This window comes from Haemaphysalis longicornis, unplaced genomic scaffold, assembly GCF_048455015.1.
Source record: "Haemaphysalis longicornis isolate Haplotype H1 unplaced genomic scaffold, Haemaphysalis longicornis Haplotype H1 scaffold_4, whole genome shotgun sequence".
In the NCBI taxonomy this organism is placed as follows: domain Eukaryota; kingdom Metazoa; phylum Arthropoda; class Arachnida; order Ixodida; family Ixodidae; genus Haemaphysalis; species Haemaphysalis longicornis.
Window position 1 is genome coordinate 56,115,796 of NW_027526361.1, and position 23,301 is coordinate 56,139,096.

The 23,301-nt window shown below is 46.9% G+C and overlaps 1 protein-coding gene and 1 pseudogene across 4 annotated transcripts in view; one reads left to right on the forward strand and one right to left on the reverse strand.

Moving 5' to 3' along the window:
* LOC144178732 (V-type proton ATPase 116 kDa subunit a 1-like) overlaps positions 1–7,358 on the reverse strand; it is a 29,568-nt pseudogene extending 22,210 nt beyond the window's left edge. Inside the window, exons 1-2 of the transcript XR_013324056.1 lie at positions 6,957–7,358; positions 1,390–1,468 (exon numbers count right to left, since the gene is read on the reverse strand). The product of XR_013324056.1 is annotated as a V-type proton ATPase 116 kDa subunit a 1-like (transcript). The remainder of the gene's footprint in view (positions 1–1,389; positions 1,469–6,956) is intronic.
* A 9,479-nt stretch (positions 7,359–16,837) lies between these two features.
* Positions 16,838–23,301, forward strand: part of Vha100-1 (V-type ATPase subunit a family protein Vha100-1) — a 34,768-nt gene continuing 28,304 nt past the window's right edge. For all 3 annotated transcript variants that reach the window (XM_077706808.1, XM_077706810.1, XM_077706809.1), the window contains exons 1-4: positions 16,838–17,126; positions 17,258–17,336; positions 17,658–17,755; positions 17,889–18,017. In XM_077706808.1, coding sequence (XP_077562934.1) covers positions 17,010–17,126; positions 17,258–17,336; positions 17,658–17,755; positions 17,889–18,017 — 423 coding nt within the window. In that variant the 5' untranslated portion in view covers positions 16,838–17,009. The remainder of the gene's footprint in view (positions 17,127–17,257; positions 17,337–17,657; positions 17,756–17,888; positions 18,018–23,301) is intronic.

The window sequence follows — 23,301 nt, forward strand, 5'->3', positions numbered from 1 at the left end:
AAAAACGACAGACGGTTTGGCTGCGCCAACCGCAAGGTATGATGGGAAGGCAAATTTTCTAGGACCACATAAGGTATTGCTAGGCTGTTGTTTGACCGGTTTCTAATTTATCGTTTTGCAGTAGAGGTGTCGTTATTGTTAAACTATTTTATTGCACACATGCGCCACATTTTTATTTGTAGGCAGGCTTCACTGCAACACGCAACGTCCGAGAGCCAGCTTACACAAATGCATTATTGAAAAGACAGTTTTAACAGCATTAAAAGCGGGTTTATTTTAAGATATCAAAAACGGAGCAGTGCAGACTGAACCATAATGTTTTTTTCTCAAAATTCAGATATAGAAGCATTACATAGGGACATTCTAGAAAATCCTCAACACCTGGTGACCTTAGCCCAGTTTGGTATAACTCCCTCCCTATTCCCCCTCTTCCCCCTCCAGCGACCTTCAGTCCTCCCCTTTATAATAAAATAATTTATCATCATCATTTTAAGATATTAAGGCCCTAAAACCTCTTATTAATCTATACTCAGGAACAAGTTAAGAACGGCAATAGCTTATGTACGGTATCACTTCGCCTAAGCAACGGACCCGCATGTCGCGTCTTGCAAAGAAATTGCTATGAATGCCTGGTATCGTCTGTCTTTTCTCACGTAGTTCGTTTGTCGTCGCTGCAGTAGTTTAAAGTCCAAAAAATCACGGAAACGGCTCGTGCAGTGTTCAAAATATTCCTAGTAACGCCCTACTTGCGCCATGCGGAGTAACATCCGGCTGCCGTGATGAAGCGCAGAGGCAACTCCCGTTGCCGTTCTTAAGTTGTACCCAAGTATAGCAAGAATTGTTCTGGTTTCCATTGGAACCCTTACTCATCCGGCTAAGAGGCTCCATACAGACAGACAAAAAACAACACATTTATAGTTTCCGGCCACATGCTCAAATGTACTAACGATCGTTGGTGCGGCGTATTGCTGAATATGGCAACAATTTTTTGAGCAGGAAAGTGAACTTAAAAGAACAAACGGCACTTAATGCTTGCGCATATAGCGAGTGTCCTTAACCCAACCATGTTCATTTAAGTCTACCACTTGATTCAGTGAAGTTTATAGGTCTCATAAAAATACAAAGTTATATATTGCGTCCTCGGTTAAATCGATTTTGCGCTTACTTCGGCCTGATTTTTGAGGTCCCACCAAGGTCTACTTAAAACGCGAATCGAGATAGTATGCACACAAAAACGCCGTCGAATCAGTGACCGGGTTACTTTGAGTAGTCCTCCACGTGAAATGTTTTGCCTGTGACCATATTGGTCCAACGTACGCGGGACATTTTTTTTTCACAAATATTTAAACAAGTGAAGGTTTCCACAAAAGACGGGACAGTGCTGCTTACTCAGTTTTCTTTCCAGTTCATCGCAGCGCCGAATCTCACGCACGAATTTGCGCTGGAAGGCGTTCACACCCGGGTTCAACTGCAAAAGACCACAACCAGAGATGACTGAATGACAAGGGAGCTTCCCCGCAATACAAAGGCGAAGGGGCCGCTTTAGGTACCAGTTACGTCAGTCGACCCGCGTGTCCCAAGATGACATGAAACAGGATGAAAGTTCATGCTTCACCCTATATATACCGTGACAAGCCCATCAACGTTACTTTTACTTGCACACTTTCCTCCCGATATGAGCCGGAGTGGTTTTCTCGTAAAAAAAAAAAAAAAAATACACGTTCATTCTATGTGCGTTAAGCTGGCCCAAATAGACCTTTTCCCCCTATGCAATAGACAATTCCCCCTATTCCCACAACTACGCCGTGCCTCCACTGCGCAGGCGCGGCACGTGCTGACGTCGGCAGCCCTCTTTCTTCTCAGCTGTCGTTCGTTCTCCCACCTTTTCTGTCTCATTTCGTACGTTTTTTTCTCTCTCTCCCGTGCTCGTTATCACTTGCAGAGGCTTCCAAGCTTCACACACGCGCACACGTGTCTTGTGGTAAGCTTTCGTAGCGCATGCGCTTCAAAAAAAAAGGCCGCATCTCCCTTAAAATTCCAGCTTTTAAAAGCCCTTATTAGCTATAGCCAAATTACCGTAGCTGTAACCGGACAGCCGTTGCCGGTGCGTTCAGATGAAGACTCGTATGCTGTAGTTAAGCTGTAATTATTCTTCTAGCGCATCTATTTTTGGTGTTCTTTGGCCGCCAGTGAGACGTTCAAGGAATACGAGGTCAGTAATAGAGACCCGGTGTTTATGGCCCGGGCAAACCGGCTCCGTGTGCCCGTTTGTGCTAAAACAAGAACAAAAGTTGACGTTTCGGTGAGTTAATAGAGCCCGCATAATACGAATACAGCGCAAATATGACATGTGACGCTAAAAAAAGACTTTTTTCTGAAACACGAAAAGAAGGCGAAGAGAAGAAGAGTATTATAAAATGTGAAGTCATGTCAAATAATACGTCAAATGCAAGAAAATATTGTGGTTGCCTGGGAGCACAAATTTTGGGACAACAGTTTATTGGATGTTGTCCGGGCAATCGAAATTCTATATTTCTCCGGGCCCAGATCCCACGCCCCTCCAGCATCGCCATGCTTTGCGAGGCGCAGTGCTCTAAGGTTGATGCATCAGTCACGAACACGGCAAACGATTCGTTATCCGTGCCCACATACATTATATGAGCTGATACACAGCTTTATACTGTGGATTTCCCCCCATAATTTACACGTTGGAAAAGAAGCACTTGCAGTTCGGGATTTTCTGGTACTTCGTCTAAGCCAAAGCTCCACTTTTGTTCAGATACGTGCTTTTATTTATTTTTTTGGGGTGTGGGGGGGCACTATCCCCGACGCTCTTCGTTGCTCAAGTTCAGCTTAGATATTAGGAATTATGATTTCGCACTGGTGGTTTATCACTAATTCACGCGGATGAAATCGAAAATCTCGCAGATAAGCCTACTGCCTGCTTAAAAAAAGTGTGTTCATTGCGTGACCTCTGACTACGACTTCATGTATGTCCTCGTTTTTCTTATTTAATCATATGCCTACAGCCACTCTTCCATAAAAAATACTTGTGTATAAAGACGATACACAGCTAAGCTATTATGCTATATTGCCAGTACCTTATTTTATAGCACCTTTTGATATTACAGTAAAACCTGATTGATTGATTGATTGATTGATTGATTGATTGATTGATTGATTGATTGATTGATTGATTGATTGATTGATTGATTGATTGATTGATTGATTGATTGATTGATTGATTGATGGGTTTAAACCACTGACGCAAAGCAGGCGATGAGGCGCGCTGTAGAGGAGGGCTCCGGATTAATTTTGACCACCTGGGGATCTTTAACGAGCGCCGAAATCTCGTACACACGGGCGTTTTTGCTTTTCGCCTCCATCATACAGTAAAACCTCATTAATTCTGATTTCAGGGGACCAGAGAGAATGTACGAATTAATAGAGTGTTCGGATTTTCGCGATTACGGCCACAACTGAAAACGGCTTTCAACATCACCAAACTTTTATTTAAAAAATTACGCCCTCCTCCCCTCGCGGGAACCCTGGTGTGATGCGACGCTGAGGGGGGGTTCAAGCGCAAGCGGAGAGCAACCGTCGACCGAAAGGCCGCCGGAGAGCGGCACACCGGTTATATGCGCAGCGCGCCCGAAGGAGAGGAGACCGCGGAGAGAGTACTGCACATGCGCAGCACCGCGCGCATCGCCGCCCACCGGCGGAGTGAGAGCGCGCTGGGCCGCACACCCGCAGATGTTGAGAGAGAGTTCGCTCTCACCTGGGCACGCGCCGGCGCCAGTGCGTCTGCCGCGGCTATGACGCAACACAATCCAACACAATCCACTTTAATCCAATCCAAGCCAAGCCAAGCCAATCAAATCGAATCCAATCCAATGCCCCTCGCGAGAGAGTGTTCGCTATAGGAGAGGAGAAGGGGTGAGCGGAGGAGAGTTTGGACGCCGACGACGGACGCACGCAGGAGGGACAGGGCCGCCGACAAGAGATGCTCTCAGCGTCGCATCTAAAAAAAAGTCAGTGATTTTCGATTGCTTTGCGAAGGTGATGTGCGAGGAAATCATTATTTTGCGAACTGCCTCGAAGTTTTCTAGGGGCGCCTTTGATTTTTGCTGTGAATCCGAATGAGCTGGAACGCGGCCGCGGCGGATTGCGCTGCTGTTTCCGCACTCCAACTCGGTGGGGAGTCCAAATTAACCAAATTTCGGCCGAAGTTATCCGAATTGATGTGATTTTTCAGCCATACAACAATGTAGAATTTGTACGGGACCAGACGCCTCGTCCGAAGTAACCGAAATTACGATTTAATGGGGGCCGAATTAACGTGGTTTTACTGTATGTTGACCTTATGCTATTTTGCGATGCCCCTGAAAGGAAAATGGTCTTTCCGGTCTGTTTCTGGCCGTTCCTTAATCCATATAAATAATAACAAAAAAGTAATATTACATCACATTTCATGACGAAACTTGGCAGTAAGCCTGGGAATTGTTGTGTCAAATCAAATGAATTATGGTTTCACATTCATTGAAATCAACAAGAGTCAGCAGGATCAAGATGACGAACCAGTGTATCTTAGTTGGGTCTTGCGCTCACCCGATTTTATTTTCCTCGGTTCTTTCTCGCGGTTGCTCAGACCTGATTTGCCAGCGCAGCGATGAATTCTCCGAAGGCTCATTGTTATCGTGCCTGACAATACGCGCCAATGTATCATCCGTTTCCTCGAACGGAACTCCATCTCTTGGCGCACTTGTGATGCGATCTGAATGTAACCGTAACGGATTCGTATCGACCAAACTGATCACCCATGCACAAAGCCTACATTCAACACGTGTACTATTAGGGGCCCGGACTTTAATTACTTTAATTAAGCCCTTAGCGACTAATGTGCGTAGGAAACTAACAGTCACCAATACGCATTTTCAGTAACGCACCCTGTAAATGGGAAAAGCCTACTATTCTGTTGGCGGCGAATGCGTGCTTCCGCCTTTCTTACGCAAACAAAAGCAAAAAACCCATCACGTGCACAGCCCTACACGGAACTTGTAGCATTGTCAGCTGTTATACTTGAGATTTCGATGCGGATCGAGTTGTGTGAGAAGACGTGCAATTAATTGCCTACAAGTTTGATGCAAAACGGTAGGCGCCCTTTTCTTCTTTGTTTTCGCGTTTTTCTTTTCTCGCAGGACGCCTAGGCGGAGTAGAAAATAAAATAACTGCTGTGTGTAAAGGCAGAAGGACGGAATAAAGTTTCACATTGGTGGGTAGTGGAATTGATTATATTGGCACTACACATGAATAAAGGAACTTCGGAAGGATATCCTATCTTATAGTATAGACGACCAATGAAATTGGGAAATACATTTAAGCCTGATAGGATATCCTGCCTGTCATCAGCGTGCGGTCACGCGCTGATAACAGACAGTGTAGAGTTCACCGGAGGCCGACGAAGGCGGAAAATCACATGGCGAGATAAGATACCGGTATATGTAAGGTGATGAAGGCAGCGAATAATGAATGGAAGGGTAAGGTGAAAACTGTTCATAAGCAGAGAATGTACGAATGCAACGCAGGAACAGTCGAAGATAGATCAGTTTTCGCGCTAACAGCCGTTAACTAAAATAGGGATGACAAGCCCAGGACACGTCTGTACGCGCACAACAGTAAATGTCTTCTTCAATACGGTCTACTTTCCCTCTCTTAACGTTACAGGTTTTTAGTGAATATTACCGACCTTCAGGCGATGAATGGGGGAAATAATATCACCCCACATGTGCTCGTTTCCTGGTCAAAGCCAATCCTGCCCAGTTACCCCCACCCCCACTCACCTTCATTTATAAAAATCGCTTTAATTACCCGACTTCGTGCTAAAAATGTGTCATCCCCAGACATAGTTAAGGCTTTTGGTTGAAACTAAATCTTTCTGTGAAGCTAAATTTTCTGCTGGATAGATACAGCTTAGCCGTAATTCCCTGTCAAAGAAAATAACACAAAAAATGTAAATAGTGATTAGTCTGTCATAAAATGTAATTTCTGATTTATGGGCAGACTACATCAACGTGCTTCAAGCGAATTGCGACCGTGGATGTTGAAGAGAATTCTCGGAATGCTGGTACAGATCACAAAGGAAACTATTGTTCCCGTGCCTGCCCCCAGCACGTTCCCCGAGGACGTAGTTGAAGCGTTTTTCAGCGTTCAAATAACGAAGGTGTCTACTTCTCCGTAAAACACGCGGTTATTCTGCGAGTTCGACAACTTTGTTTTCGCGTTAGTTTATTTTATATACATTACATGGATGAAAGCTTCTGCATCTTAAAGTAAATTAAAGGTGCGGAGTAATAATTTTTCGTTCGTTCACTAAAATAAAACGTGATATATTTTTTTTTCGTTCAGGTCGATATACAAACCAGGGCCCGTTTGCCCGAACCGATAAGTGTGGGAATAAGTTCTCAACTACGACTTTAGCGCTGTATAGGTAATAAGTCATTTGCCCGAAACTGATACAAGCGCTCGGTTAAGGTAGCGTTTCTGTCGGGTTTTCTGGCAACCGGCTTATTTGCCGTGGCCGAATTCGACTTATTGGAGTATTATTCGTTAGCGGGAACTTAATCGGGAACTTATGCGTACGGGCAAACGGGCCCAGATATCTCCCCCGTTAGAAAATCTAAAAATAGCATTCGATGTTTGCCCTTCCAACCCCGAAAATAATAAACCCGGAATTAAAACCCGGAATTGATAAACGAAGCGTCGAACCGATCATGCCGCATCCCGGCACTATGTTTCGAGACTTCTGACAGTAATAATGACGAGCAGGGCACTATCAGAGGGATGCATAGTCTGAACGTAGAATTTAGGAGAACAGGAACTCTACAGAAAACCGTCCACAGGCGCGGCCGAGAGTGCACGCTCGCATGCTTACTCATATATGCGTGCACGTGACTCACGTCTCGAAACTGGACGAGCCCCAGCTCTCCGAGCTCGGCGACGCAGTTGAAGGCCGACTCTGCCTGTATGAACAGCTGGCAGAGCGTCATCGGCTCGCTACGGAACAGGGAGCCCATGATGGTCGGCGGTGCTGTCGTCCCCGAAGCTCAGTCGGTGCGCACACCTCGACGCTCCTGGGCTGCGACACGACGACGCCCCCCTGCCGGGTCGACGAGCACGGGTCGTGTTATCGCGACTTGTTCGCGCTCGGCAACGGCGCAGGAAGCCGCGCGACCAGCGTTTGATCGTGAAAGCGGAGACCCGCGAGTCCGAGCTCGCCTCTATCGTTCCCTTTGTTCTCCACGGCCTCGAATCTGCGCGCCCCGATACGCCGACGGCGTTCGATAGGGCCGATACGTGTGCGTCAGATCGGCGTCGATAGCGAGCCGAAGCTCTGCGCCTATTTTTATATGTCAGCAGTAGCGACATCTGGGGTCTTTGGTAAGAGCTCGTGACTGTAAAATGTGGAGTTTGTGTGACTGCCTTTCGATATACTAACGAGTAAACTGAAAGTATTGTACTAAAGCAAGCGAGCGCAAGCTTTAATGAGGCTTTCTCTTGGACACGCTGACAAAAACTGGGAACATAATCGAGAAACCATGTCGAGATATTCTGGTGGAACTATTGGGACTATACAGGGGACTTTGCGTCCTTAACAGAGCGAAGTCGCAGCGGCACTGAACTGTCATCGTCCCAACTGTCCAATTGCCTTTATTCTTCAAAATGCCTCTTGCACATTGACGATTAGACCAGAGAGAGAGAGAGAGAGAGAGAGAGCTTGATTACACAGTTATGTGAGAATGGTTCCTCCGTACAAGAGACCATGTGCTGTCCAAGCTGTCGTAAACGGTAGCCCTGGTGACAAGCGGGAGCTGGTCCTCAGGTCGACAGCTGGGCAGCAGTACTATCTCCCACTGCTCAGGGGAAGGGCCGATTTCAGGGGCGGAGGGTCTTCTGAGCAGCCAAGTATTAGGGGTGTAAGAGCTGCAGGTTACTGGCAGACTTTGCACCTATCTGAGTATTGTGTATACTCGGGAACAAGTTAAGAACGGCAACAGCTCATGTACGGTATCACTCCGCCTAAGCGACGGACCCGGATGTCATTGGGCGCGCGTGTTTTGAAAGGAGACTGCTATGAATGCGTGGTATCGTCTGCCTTTCCTCACGTAGTTTGCTTGTTGTCGCTGTAGTGGTTTATAAGCATTATAAATCCAAAAAATAACTAAAACGGCAATTTGCGGCGTTCAAAATATTCCCTGTAATGCACTACTTGCGCCGCGCGGTGTAACATCCGGCTGCGGTGACGAGGCACAGTGGCAACTTCCGTTGCCGTTCCTAAGTTGTAACCGGGTATAGTAAAGAGTAAATGCATGCGGGCTGGGCGGGGAAAAGTGCCTCCGTGAATCTGGCTGAGTGCGATTTCCTGGCTTTTGGTCAAAGATGTGTGAGCACTGCGGAAGGACTGTCTCGTGGTTCGATAGTAGTGCCGGGTGATGCCCACTTTGGGGAGAGATGGGAAAGCCTGCGGACAAAACAATCCGGGCCTGCCACTCATGGAGAACTTTCAGCGGCAAGTTCGGAAATCCACCTGATCATGAGGTGCAAAAAGGCCGCCAGCTCTGTTCTTTCTCCAGCCTTGCACCATTAGTGCAAGCTGCGCATTCCTCCATGAAGCTGCGCCATTTTTTTTCTTAACATTTTTAATTCCTAACATATGACTTTATTAAGTCTACTATTTTGTATTATTTCTTCAACGTTTTCCTCGCTTATGTTGTATTTTACGGAATTGAGTCTCGCATGCATTTATTTGCACATGTACTGCACCTCACTTAAGAATTCGCGCTATATAAATCTGTCTCTTTGTCGCATTCAAAGCTCTGTCTCGGCCTCTCCGCTGATTTTGGCGACAGCGACCGCCCCCTCGTCACTGGAGATCTGCGGAGTTGACGGGAAGAGATGTCCACCGATTCTTTTCGGCGTACACCCCCGGAATGGTGACGTCACCTTGTAATAGAAGCCGTTCATTTAACATTTTTAAGTGTTAATTCATCCTAGATTCTTACCTAAAATACGATCTCCATGCTGCCTACATTAAAAAGAAAATAACTTATGGCAACGAATACTCATCAAAGCCGGATTATGTTTCAGTCACCACACACATTCCTGACTCTACAATTAATGCGTAACCTTACTCTGCCTAAATTTAGAACTAATCTCGGCAAACAGACTGCTCATTTCGTTGCAATTACTACTTGGAATTACTGTGTTAATAAAGTTGAGGCCTTAAAAAGAAATTGGATCAAAATTCCTTTTCATCAAATCGAATTGATCATTTTGGTAATATTTTTCTGCATTTGCCGCTTCTCAAAAAATATTGACAGCAAATAATTATTCACTCCTACCCTTAATGCATTCGTTTTACTTCGTGACTTATTATACTCATTTCTACTTATCAGTGTTTGCGCTTGGCCTGCTTCTTCGTATAATGTCACTGACAGATATCTTCTGCTTTTTATTTTGAGCTATATTGGGTGTTTTCACGAGAGATGGCACAGGCGTGTACGGTCGAAATATCTAATTTTGACAGAAATTTTATATATATCTCCTCGTGCACAGGCGAAAACATATGTGAAGTTCTTTTGTGGAAAGAAAATTGCCTTCCCCCCCGAAAATTCCCAAATCTGGCTCACGTAACTGCAGCGTTGAGCGCTCGCGGAAAATTTGAAACTTTTACTACTGTAAAACAAAAACTACTACAGCTATCACCATAGTTCTATTTGTGTAAGGGCTTCGCATACCCTCAAATATTTTAACGTATTCGTGCTTGGCTTGAAGAGCGAATTCCCTTAAATAAAATTCCCAAATTTGAAAACATCTTGAAAATTGCGTAAATGAGACGGCTTTTTTTTCTCGGAATCTAAAAAAGCTAGGTAGTTCAAATTTTTTTATTGTTATTCTTCTTTCTTCAATTTTCGTGCCAAGTTTAGTTTATGTGGTCAAGACGGTACAATTTAAAAAAGAAATACACTGTGCTGCAGCTAGGTAATGCATTTTGGTATGGTTTGAAAGCCAAATAAAAAAAAAGGCCATCTTCGATTTTTTTTACACTTTCCCAAAGTAAAGTCAAGGTTGCTCTATATCACCTACATCAAAAACATGTTGCCCTGTTTTTGTTGTTTTGCAGCTACAAAGCACAAAATATGACCTTGTTAGCAGTATTGCGGTGACATACTCACGCGGTTCACTAAAAGCTTATGACCACAATGTAGAGCGATAAATGGCGGTTACAAAAAGAAAATCATTAAAGAAACATTGCGGTGAGCCTGCTTTGTCGAAATTAAGCGCGAACAAAGTACCCAGCATTTTCATAAGTTGTAGAAAAGCACTTCAGGTGGGTCGTTCAAGCTGGCACACTCGCTCTTCCGTATGCATATCTTTATGCACTGCGTACTGTTTCTGTGGGCGGGCTGTGCAGGCTACAGTGAACTATAGAATACCCAAGTATTATAGTTCACTGTAGTGTAGGCCCACTCGCATATACAGAGATGGTAAGATGATATCCTACCCTCTCGGGAGCGACCGGGCCGGGAGCACCCTAGCTATGTGCGGGCTTAGTCGAACTTGCAGCGTCTGGTAAAGCGTTCCAGGGGAAATAAGTGCTGAAGAATGGCGGCCCGCTTAATTTCAGTAAAATATGATCTGATCCTTCCCAGACAAAGTAAAAGTATCAGACAGAACATGTAACCTTGACCTTAGCCGCCGTAAGCGATAGCAGGAGGCGGCTTGAACCGCACCAGCTAGGAGCAGCTTCTGCTCGATCACCGCCTTCGGCGATTTACGCTCATCGACGAGCCCCAGGAGACCCAGTGGCCCAAGTGTAGTCAGGAGCGCGTGCTTTGTGCTGGTTGTTTAAGAGGTTATAAGAAAAAAAAATTCTCAAGAAGGAACTTCCGCAGCGTGAAAGGCCTGGACACCGGATCATCCCTTTCCCCGTCGGAGCGGCTCGGCTGAAGCAACCGCCTCGCCTCCATTCATCGGATTTCAAACTTCGGCCAGCGAGAGTCCTTATTGAAGCGATTCAAACTACTCGCGGCTGTAACAGACTTCTGGGGGTATAAAAACCCGCCCGGAGGCACTTTACGGCGGCACTTTTCGGGGGCACTGAGTGGAGAGGCACTGTTGCTTTTGTGCGAGCCATGTAACGCTGTTGTTACCCTAGTATATACTGTATACGTATAAATGTTGTTTCAACTTTTCGTCGGCTCGAGAACTTCATCGCTCTGCTCTGCGCCGCGTCGATAACGGACGGAGCAAGGCAACGCTGCTACACCGGTGACTGCGCTCGGTTGCCAGTCGCATCAGTGGAGGCTGCGGTGGGATGGGCCCAGTCCCAATAGCCGTGACAGCGACCGTTGTGTGATTTGTTTTAACATGACCATTATTTGCTTTACGGTTTTGGCGATTTCGGTATTATCTTGTGCCAGCGGGAATTCTGTCGTATTGGCGGGTTGGCAAGTTGAACTGGAAGAGGGTATTTTTGCGGGCTCTGGTGGGGTGGGTTTAGGTTTTTTGCGTTTTTCTGGCGTAGGGTTTATCACTCGCCTGATTTCTGCCTTGAGTGCGAGCAGCTCATTATGGAGTTGTCGGTTTTCCTCCCGTTGTTGTTTGATCACGGCAAGAAGCTGAGCGTTTAGGCGTTTTAACCACAACAGCTCGTCACGTTTGAGGGCATCGGGGGGAGGGAGACGAGGGGTCTGAGCACGTGGAGAGAGCATCTGAGCCCAGCTAACCTGCCCTGCCGTGGCGTCTTCAGCGGATCTTCGCTTGACAGTATACGCCTCGAGATTCGCGATCGCTGCGCCGCCTGCCGCCGCTTCTCCGCGGCGTTTGCGGGACTAGCGCTGCGTGGCTGATAGGTGGTCATGCAGTGTTTTGGTTCTCTTTCGCTTCTCTTTGCCTTTCCGCGCACTAAACAAATTGTTATGGTGACGTCTGTAAGCTAACTGCGCGTTTAGGGCACTTAAAAAAAAAAAACAGCTGCGTCTTGGTAGAGCGTTTTAACGCCAACAAGAGCTGCCCGGGGAGGCGGTTCTGCGCGCTTCTTGGCCGCTCTTGCGGGCGTCGGCGACGGCAGCAGCATATCACCGCTGTCACCTTCGAACACGTCAGCACAAGTGAATTCTATTTATTGTCGCCTCGTTTAGACCTGATATTGGCACTGTAAGAGCTTGATTCGTTTTGCAGCGCAGACAACAAATGCGGCTTTGCTTCGAATATGTACGTCGTAGAAAAATATGTTTCGGGGATGTGATAACCCAATAGCTGACAAAAACTTGTGCCTTTTATGGGAGTATAAGCCACGAGAAAATGTTAAGTACACTCGAAGGCCGTGCGTTGTCAAATATGTGCCCAATCAAGCTTTATAGCAAGCACTAAGGTATAAGTTAATGAAACCACGGGAAAATGAATGGTCTGCAAGTCAGGAATAAATAGAATAGTCGTACGGGAATTAAAAAAAAAAAAAACGAGTGCAGCCTCTGAAATGCTAAAGACGTTTGTTTGAGCAAGGTAGTATTCACCAGACCAACTAGATGCGAAATGCACTATTTCGCTAGACATGAAGGGGGGGGGGGGGGGGAGGAGGAGGAGGAGGACGCTCAACTATCGTTGTTTACAAATGCGGGCGAAATCAACGAATGAACGTTTTAGTAATCACACACACAAGCTGCGTGTTCACTTTTCGTTTGTTTTTCGCCTTCAACGAACGGCTGATCACTCGGCGGACGCATGTTTTGAAGAATACAGGGTAGGCAGTTCACTAGCGATACGAGGTGTCGTTGGAAGAGTTGATTGATTGATTGCAGGGTTTAACGCGCCGACGAAACGGAGGCGATGAGGCACGCCGTAGAGGAGGGCTCCGGATTAATTTTGACCACCTGGAGATCCTTAACGTGCGCCGAAATCTCGTACACACGGGCTCGTTGGAAGAGTGTCGTATCTGATAAGAGTCTCTGATTTCGGTTTATTCTAGATTCTGCAGTCTCCCTGTGTCATATGACGATGTTTCGAAGAAGAGTTTGGTCACGGACGCGGATTACTCTATAAGCCCATCTTCGCGCTTCTGCGTAGGATAAATGTAACAGATGAATCTTTGCGAGCGCTCACCTCGGGACAAGACGACACAGCATTAAATTTGTCGTCGTGTGCTGACTCCGGAGTGTAATTTTGCATTATCCATCGTACTTCTTTGGTACGATGTTTGTGAAATTTATGCCGCATTGGCTTGTTCATGGTACTGATCAATATCTGATTTGTGATATTAGCAGGCGTAACTTGCGTGCTGTCAGGTATGAGTGCTCCGCTGGATTTTCTAAGTGCACAAAGTCGATTTACATCATAGTGTGTATGGCCGCTACATGACCATCGGAGGAAACACTGCTTACGGAGACACTGCCACTAAATTTCAGGGCAGCGGAATTGCAATCAGCTGCATGCAAATGCTGGCTTCGGGACGCCGGCCTGTGACACACGCCCGGCGCTCATATACATATCACTAAGATCGCGTCATAAACGTTTATACACCCGTGAACACACCACGCTTGCAAACAGAGTGCCTGCTCCACGTTATTCGGTATTTCGAACGCGGACAAACGGTAAATCGCTGTCTTGAACGAGCCCCAAAAGCAACGGCGACAGGGGGGAGCGGGCCGGGGACTCCCGCGCCTGCTTTTGAAACGGGCCGCTAGGGGGATTTCAGTGGCGCCCCTACAGGCCGCGCTCGAGGCGTATAGGTGTTCTCCCTCGGGACCTGGACCTGTATCGGGTCTTGCTTCTCTCCCTGGAGGGCCCTCTGGATCTGGAGCGGGATCTTGACTCCCGGCTTGTGCGGTGACCCTTGGTGACCTCACGTTGTCCTCCTACTGACTGGTGGAAGAAAGCGTTTCGGACACTCCTTGCTAGCCGTGACGTTTTACCGCCGCAGAGTGCACACTTGGGCTGACAGTGGTGCGGAACGTCCTTTTGTCTCAGCAGGCCACAGCGCTTGCAGTGGGCGTCTGTGAAAGCGTAAGGCTTGGGGCAAACATCGGCTCTGTGACCTGTTACATGGCACAAGTGGCAGAAGGCGTGGGTCCGCTTGTACAGGTAGCACCCATGGTCTCAACTCCTCTGATGTACAAGAAAAAATGGACTTTCTTCCCAGCAAATGTGATCAGCATTGTGCCCATCTCGCCAAGTCTTCTGCACGTGAGAGGCTCACAACCAGGGGCAGAGAGAACCGCCATTATCTGCTCTGGTGTGGCGTCAAGAGAGATGTTGTGAATAACCCCCTTGCAGGAACTGTCGGGTGAGATTCAGTAGGTGTTTACTGGAAAAATGGTGTCTTCAATCTTCAGCTTGAATTTTACTTAGTGCTTTCGCCGCCGCTATGTACGGGGTGCTAACGACCAGTATGTTTTGAGCCTGATTAGTCCTTATTTTGAGATACGCTTCTCGTCACGTGAGCTTTGCTTCGTGCAGAATGCAGCTGGCAAGCGTGTAAGGGTTGATTTTACTCAGTTCTAGGCCATCACGTGGGCGAATCACCATCTTGTAGTCGTTCTCCAGTAGTGGAGGTGAATTTGGCTCCCTTGAAACTAGGCTGGGGTTCCTGGTCGGTTTCATCGCCGGCTTGACTGGGGTTGTGCCTGCATCTGGAATGGTAGGATTCTGCTTCTTGCGTTGAGCAGGTCAGGTGACTTCTATCCATGGTGCAGTGTTGTTTCGTCGGCTTCTTAAGAGCAGAAAAATGCCTCCGAGGACTGCTGGCCCATGTCGTCTACGTCGTCAGGCAATGGTATTTGGCTTGGACCGACGAACGACGAAGCCTCTGGGGCCACCTAATGCAGCGACGTCACATCCATAGGCGACGCTGAGCCCCGCTGGCCGCGTTAGGGGTAGCGGTCTCGCCACGAGTGGCGCTGGTACTCGCGAGTGGTGAGCGGGGCTCACTGCGCGTGGGGCTCGTACTCACACTCGCCAGTCCTAAACGATGGCGAGGCTCACTCACCACTCACTCATGAGTGGTGAGTGGGGGGTGTATGAGTGCACTCGTGAGTGAGCCTGCCTACCTATGCTGCTACGTCTTGCGGGCAGGCGGTGTCCACGTGATTGGCAGCGGGAGAGGCTCTCTTTGCGCTCGCCCTCTCCCGCGTTCCCGCTGCTGCTGGGTTGCATCCTGTTCCCCTGTTGAGGACCGACGCCACAGTCTCTTCTTTTCTCGTCCCTTGACTGCTGCCGCGACCTCTCCTCCCCCTTAGGGCTTGTGCAGCGCCGACGCCACACCTTCTCTTGCGCCCCGGCTGCCGCCACTCCGCACCCTCTATCACCATCTAGTTGTTCGCTGACATTAGAGAATTTTAGCAGTCCGCCTGTCCCGTCTTGTACGTACTTACCGTGTTGACCGGGACCCGTCTGGGCACTTGGGCATTCGTCGCGGTAGGGGGGATTAGTTCCCCGGGCCTGCATGCCTTCCCCATGTCCGCGCCTCCTTGCCCTTCCTCCTCACCCTTCCGCGCGCGCAGGCGCAGACCGGTCCCGGTAAACCCGGTAACAACGTAACCAACGGAACCGACGGACTGCTAAAACTCTCTGGCTCGAGCACCCTAGCACCCTGGAAACGTATGCGGGCGATGCCTACAAAAGCGCAAGAGGTGAACAGTTTCACTGTAAAAAAAAGTTGATTAATTTTTTTTTGCTAATGCATGATTGCTGGAATTAGCATTTTATATTTCATTTCTTGGCTAATGCCGGATTTCCCATCATCCAGCTGTGCGGTAGCAGCCTTCGTGTTATTTATTTGCTGCCTCTGCCTCTTCGGCTGTACGCAGGGGCTGAAGCCCATTCCCAAATAAAGTCGTTAATTCATTCATTCATCACGATGGATTTTGATATTCCTTTCTTCATATTTCTGCATCCACATGAGTGCCGTGCCTGGCGGCGCATTTGAGCTCAACCGCGCGCTTAGACACGGCACTGAAAAAAAAAAGTGGTTTACCGGCATAAATTTTATCCATCCGAGGAACCCTTGAAACAATAAACCTTTATGTTTTTTTAATATTTTAACTGCTCTTTAATTTTGCAGATGTATTTATTTCATTTTATTTTGTACTTCAACAACATTCTGCGAAACCAAAATATCATCATTACGTACCCAGCATATTGTTCTTTTAGCACTTCTTTGTTTACGATGCACATATCAGAGAGTTTTAGCAATCCGTCTGTTCCGTCGTGTATGTAGCTACCGTGTTGACTGGGACCAGTCTACGCCTGCGCGCGCGGAAGGGCGAGGAGGCGCACCTCACCGTGACGCACCTCACCGTGACACGGCGAAGGCTGGCCCGCGGAACTAATCCCCCTACCGCAACGAAGGCTGAAGTGCCCAGACCGGTTCCGGTCAACACGGCAACTACGTACACGATGGAACAGACGGACTGCTAAAACTCTCTATCATGAGTCAATTTCGTAGCTCTATGAAATGTAGAACCATTGCAAAGTGGCGCTTATATGCCACTACCAGCTGCAGCAGAATTTGAGACGCAGTCACAGCGGCGCTGCGGTCGTTAGGACAATACTACATCGCTCCAGTTCTAAATTATTATTTTTTTTTTGCATACGTGGTAACCAAAACATGGGCAGTTTGCTAAAATATACCGCAGCAGTCGCCATAAAATAGTGCACTGTGCATTGTACAAAGTTTATACGTACAAACGCACTGCAGGGCAATCATTTCTAACGATAGCAGCGCCCTCAAACAACAGACGCTGTGGAGTCTGTAGATCGTCCCACTTTATTTCTCTTACACATACGTAGACGGTAGATTATAGATATCGACCGCCATCACATCACATGACTTGCCGCACTGCTGTTTCTCGTAGGGCCGTCAAATTTCTGTGGGGTGCGGTCTGGCACGAGCTCTTTTGGGCGTTTGAACGTCTCCCGTGACAAAGAAGAAGCTTGTAGTAGCGTCTGTAAAGATGGGGGGTCTTTTCCGCAGCGAGGAAATGACCCTATGCCAGCTGTTTCTTCAGTCTGAAGCGGCCTACGGCTGTGTGTCCGAGCTCGGCGAGTTGGGTTTAGTCCAGTTTCGAGATGTAAGCCCAATTACCACATATGTGTCAGTTTGCGTGTGTTTCTGTGTAGCGGAGTAGTTACTGGTAGAAAAACGCGCACGAACTTCCAAACAGGTTCTCCCTGCGTAACTTTGTCTGCATTTACTTTACAGCTCAACCCCGACGTCAATGCATTTCAGCGGAAGTTCGTCAATGAAGTTCGCCGTTGCGACGAAATGGAGCGCAAACTACGTGAGTATGGACGTGTGTTTTGTTGCTCGAGCTTTATTGGTCCCCCAAGAGAAGTTGCATCCAAATACCGATAGCAACCTGTCTGGCCGGAATGGACCATAGTTAATTTACGCCTAGAGGTCGAAGCTTCGTCTAGAGTTCCGTTAATTTAAAAAAGAAAAAGAGTTCTTTTTTGAATGGCTGTACGTCGTGTTGTTTCATAAACCGAAAATTTACGCGGAAACGGTGTGCTACCTAACGCGCGCGGTTACAGTTTGTATCTCGGAGGCGCAAAACTTGTCGCCTCCTGTAAGGATTTTCCCTGCTCTAATTCGTATCCAGGATTTCTGGAGAAGGAAATCAAGAAGGATGGAATCCCTATGCTGGACATCGGGGACAACCCTGAGGCACCGCAGCCTCGAGAAATGATCGACTTGGAGGTGACCGTTTAGCTCCTTGTTGATTCACTTGCTAATTTACACACCAAACATAGAAGTAGGGACTGTTTTTTAACGGTCCGATCAGCTTAACAAACTGGGAGTATAAAAGCTTTCCATTGTGGCGTCTCTGTAGGCCACTTTCGAGAAGCTCGAGAATGAGCTGAAAGAGGTGAACACCAATGCCGAAGCGCTCAAGAAGACCTACCTCGAACTGACTGAGCTGAAGCACATCCTGCGCAAGACCCAGGCATTTTTTGATGAGGTATGTGTCCCGAACATTGCACGTTCGTGAAGATCTGCAAAATGTCTGGGATAAACTTAAATCTTTTCGTGGCACAGCCAAAGACGTCAAGTACATCCCGAAGGCTTGAAATGCAGCAGAAGCCTTAAAAAGATTTCAAATGTCTGGAGAGATCTATATGGGACAAAAGCTAAATTCCGCACAAACAGCTTTTTATCTGCTCGTTTCCTCACATTGGAGCTAGGAAGAATTGGGCTATTCGAAATTTTTGTCTCAAATTTTTCTTGGTGGAATTTTTCAGTGGCCAACAGTGATTTGAAAAAAAAATTTGGACACCACCTACAGGTTTGCTTTGCGCGAAAGGTTGCCTTGGTGGAACAGCAACCGCAAAGCATTTATGCAAGCTTCATTTAATTAGGCGACATAACTAGGAAAAATGTAGATAGGAATGCAACGCCTGGCGGCATTTTAACTGCACTCGCCAAGTGATGTCACTGTCTGAAATCAGTCAAAAACATGCGAATTGAAAAGATCGGCTCGAGGACGTCGTGCTGTCTTAATGCGATTTTTCTGCCACAACACTTCAACGGCGACCACTGTTATCTGGCAGTGTACAGTCAAAATCAAAATTCAGGAAGTCGTGTTGCTCATTTGCCCCCTTTAGAACATTAAGAATGCAGTTGAGCTCCAGTTGCTTAATTCTGGTCAGGTGTAAACCGAAGTTTTCATTTCATTCTTTCAAACAAGCACAGTAACTGCAGCCATGCCACAGAGAAGTAGAACACTGCATTAGCTTTCACTACGTTAGGCACCCATGAACCCGATTTTTCTGTTCCTACTTGTCCCCTGACGTGTATGTAGTCAGCATACCAACATTTTGCGTGTCCTTCCCCCACACATGCGTCCTAACAAAATTTTGGCCTCATCTTGTATTGGAGTACAAATACAAGAGGACAGAGGAAATAAAGGCACGCACAGCACAGGCCATTAACTGTTTTTTTTATTCTAGAAAACATGCACACACATAATGCTCAAGGAACCACGTAGTACACTGTATGCCGCAAACAGCAACTTTCCCAATTCGTCACATTACTCAGTTTTCCCATGTAGTTGTGGTAAGGAAGCGAGCAGGTAAAATGAAATCTGTATTTTTACAGATGCAAATTTCTGTAATGGCAGCATCGTTCGTGCATTATCAGAATTTTAGATACAAACTGCCAAATCTTACAAAAAAAGCCATGCTGCATGTTATCTTTGTGGTCACTTTCAGAGGCAGCTTCATTTCCACTGAGTTTACATGATGCACCGTTGTTTGAGTGGTGACCAGTGAGCTAGCAAGGCCATGTGCAGCTAGCCATATGTTTGGTCCACTGGAGCCTTGACGCCTTTGGAAGTGCCGTAGAAAAGATGGGGCATTGCAACAGAAAGTGTTTGCAGCACGGGCTTCTACAACCCTTGCAAAAACCTGTCATAAACAATCAGCCTTAGCATAAACTAGCATCTAGATTAGCTGTCAGCTGAAATGGATGGTGGCAGCTTTTTTGTCTACTGTGGGAACATTTGAGTGTTGTTTATTATTCTAAGCACATGCAGGGAACAACACAAATTGCTTGTTAATGCTACTGTAGAAGAGCTCGGGGGTTCATGAGAACAGCCAGCATTGGCTACTCAGCTGAAAAGTAGTGTCGAGGTAATCTTGGAGGAGTAGCCTTGCCTCTGTTCTCTAGTGAAGATCATAATGCTGATTTATAAGAAGCCTGTGCTGATGCATAACAGTGGTCTTTTCTTCAGGCTCTTAAACAATCTGCGTGGTCGCGGGTTCGATTCCCAGCCGCGGTGGCCGCTTTTCAGATGGAGACAAAAAGCAAAACCGCTCGTGTGTACGAGATTTCGGCGCGCATTAAAGATCCCCAGGTGGTCAAAATTCATCTGGAGCCCACCACTACGGCACGCCTCATCGCCTGCATTGCGTCGGCGCGTTAAACCCTATAATGAATGAATGAAACAATCTGGGCCTTAAAAAACCAGAACACAGCACATTTTAATTGGTTTCTTATTATCTCGGTCAGGTAATAAGACGGAGCCAGGGTGGGAAGAGCTTTTTAACCGTTAATACACTGTGCCTATAGCTGGGGAGGGGGGTGGGCATGTAATGATGGCAATGTGAAAGGCCTTACAGGGCTACTCAAATCGTAAAATTGATGGCTCGAGGCAGAGGAAAAGTCCACTGTTATCATTCTGCTGTTGTCCCGTCAGAATTGTCTTAGTTCTTATTAGTTGTTATTCCCATTTTGTTGGTTTTGTGTGACAGTTCTTTCTAACATTGCTGTGTCACTTATTGTGCTGTTCCTCTCCTGTTTCCTTTAAAGATATCTGCGGTACAGGTAGCTGGAAATTTCCTTTTTAAATTCAGTCTCGTCCTGGGTGTTAACGTACCACTCTCTGCATGCATGCTTCTTCAATGGAATAAACAGCAGGTGTCCAGTTCGTAATGTTAATTACTGCAGCATCAGGCAGTCTTTTCTTATGCTTTGCAAACTTTCAATCTGCGAACTTCCGCTGTGTGAAGTATCATGGAAAGAAAAAATGATCTAATTTTGTATTAGCAGGAGCCAAAATCAACTTCAAATCTAGCTGTGTTCCAAACAATGAATGGTTTGATTTGCTTCGAATATAAGTAGATGTTTGAGGCCAGTCTCTAAGGGAAATGTGGTCAGAAACTACGCAGATTTTGAAGATGGGCTTGGGTTCAAGCTGAAATTAAAAATTGGGTGCGCCGTAACTACAAATACAGATTTGAAGGATCCAGAGGAAAAGCAGACGAAAATAGGGTTTTGGGGTCTAAATTAAAATTACATGCAATCACTGTGGGATATGTTAACTCAAATTCCTCATGACAAACAGGTACCGAAATTTTGCCATTTTTCATCTACAGTGAAATCTCATTAAACCGTCCCTGACGGGGACGTGAAGAAAGTACATACTAACCGGCACTATGGTTTATCCAAATGCATTAGGTTAAAGGGAAACCGAGTCAGGGTATCGGCTTAACTACATATAGAAAGAAACTACGGCTTATATGGGTACAGTTTTACGAGATTCCAGTGTATTTTTATTCAGTGCTCTAAACGATACCAGGCTGCAGTTTCTTCCACCTGATCAGACAGGGAAATCCAAGATTTACATACTGAACGGAGTTAACACCGCACACAGTCAGCCTTGTACACCCCAGAAACGACTTACACAATAAGTTTATTGTTCTATGCTAGGTAACTGACAACTGCGTTGGCTGTATAGACAGCAAAGCAGAACTTGCAGCAAACAAAATTTCAGCCTTGCTTAGCGGCCAAAGCAAATGCCATCCTGAATTGGGGAGGTCTTTCTACCGGAACCTGATGCTGGTCACACCTGTAGGAGCATGCTTGCACTGTGATGGGTTCCCTCAGCCTTTATCCATTGATTCGTAAAATGTTCCGTTTGGCCTTTGACTAACGTCACTCAGATGCAGATGTTATTTCACGGCACAAACTGCTTGCCAGAACTAATACATGGCCAGGACTTGACTGGGCTTAAAATAAATTTGCGATTTCCACCTGCCTCTACAAACTTTGTTCTGGCCAGCACTGGTGAGCACGCAGCAACTTTGTCAGCTAGATTGGTCTCCGGCTATGGTAACGTTTTCCTCTGTAAGCGCTTCAGGAATCGTTCATGAGCCACCAGTGTAACTTGCCCTCCTCTCTGCGTGTGACCAAGTGCATTTTGCTTTGGCCATTATGAGATCAGTCTTTATAAAAGCTGTTGTATTTGCTTGCAGCTAGTTGTAAATATCTAATCATAATGCGAGTTGAATGGGCAGAAAGCAAAGCCTCTCATCTGAAGTGCACTGCTGTGTAATGTTTTGGGAGGGCATGCGTTGTGGAAGGCAAGGCACGTGACAGGAGTTTGTGGTGGGAGGGGGACCTCGGTGATTGAGTTGCTGCTTGCTTGCCATGTGGTGCCAAGACATTGCGATGACATTGCTCCGAAGAGTGTCTTCTTCCCCTCGCTGTTGTTCTCTTTCCGTCGTGCTTGTTGACTCCTGTCTCTTGCCTTGTCCATGTGCAACTAACCTGCTTTTCTGTCTCTGACGCTGCCCTCTTCTGCCTCCTGGGGTTCCCGTTTGCCTCTCAAACTGTGGGGAATGAAGCCAAACTTTGCTGGCCGGCTGTCACCTGTTGGGGGGCACAAAACAGTATGGGGGAGTGTTTGCATGCCACTGCCGCTGCTGCTGCTGCCGCCGCTCACAGAGTACTTTTGTTGCCCCTGTACTTTTTTTTTTTGCTTTTACTGCATGCTGGTGCATACTTGTTTGAACGCAACACTTTTAGTTATGCAAACAGTGTGGAAACTTGTGCTGCTGAGGTCACTGTGTTCACTTGCAAGGGGCAGCAGCGTCACTGCTTTCCAGGTGTAGAGATGCTCTAGACGAATGTCCGTTTCTTATTTGACGTATTCAGAAAGCGAGGGCGTAGGTAAAAAATTGGGGTAGTGCATTCTTATGACCTATCTCTGTGACTGTTGGTGGGTCAGTTGCCTGCGTTGAACAGTTTGCTTGCCTCAGGTCACATATGGCATACCGAAAGCACGTTGTTTTGCCCGTGAGTTGCAACCACCACGGTGTCGGTGATGCCCGACTAGCATTCCAGAAGACTGTGTTATGCAAGCAACATCGAAAAAGCGCTTGCAGCATTTGTTTAGGGTACAGTATTTTGTGGGCCAGAATTTCAGACTGGGGACTGCATGATGGAGCACAAAAAATGAGGCCTGGGCTTAGAAGGTCTCTACACTGCCTATTCTAGTCATCTTGGCACATGGACTCTAGAACAGGCATGGTCCGTGCAGCGGTCAGTTCACATCGAAGACTCAGAAAAGTTAAGCACGCGAAGGCCTGAAACCGCTTTCCTTATTGCCTTTGTATTTTGACCAAGATCTTCCTTTCTGCTTCATGCAGTTGCTGGTCAGCAGTCATGCTGAAGCTACGTACAAAGTGTTTTTTTTTTTTTTAAATGAAGTAAGCGTCCGATTAGCATACTGTAAAGTAACAAGGTGTCGTAATTGTTCCTACACCCTTCGAGCAGAGACGCTGTGCCCTTGCACACCATTTGACTAGAAGAAACGTGTGTTCCTCTGAGCATCACGGGAGCGGGTCAAGGTGGCATTTTCTTTTTTAAATTTCCCGCCGACACATGCACGTGTGGTGTACACCGTTGTCTGCTGCGACTGATAATTCTCAAGGCAGCGGAGTGCTTCGTCGCAGTGAGAGTGC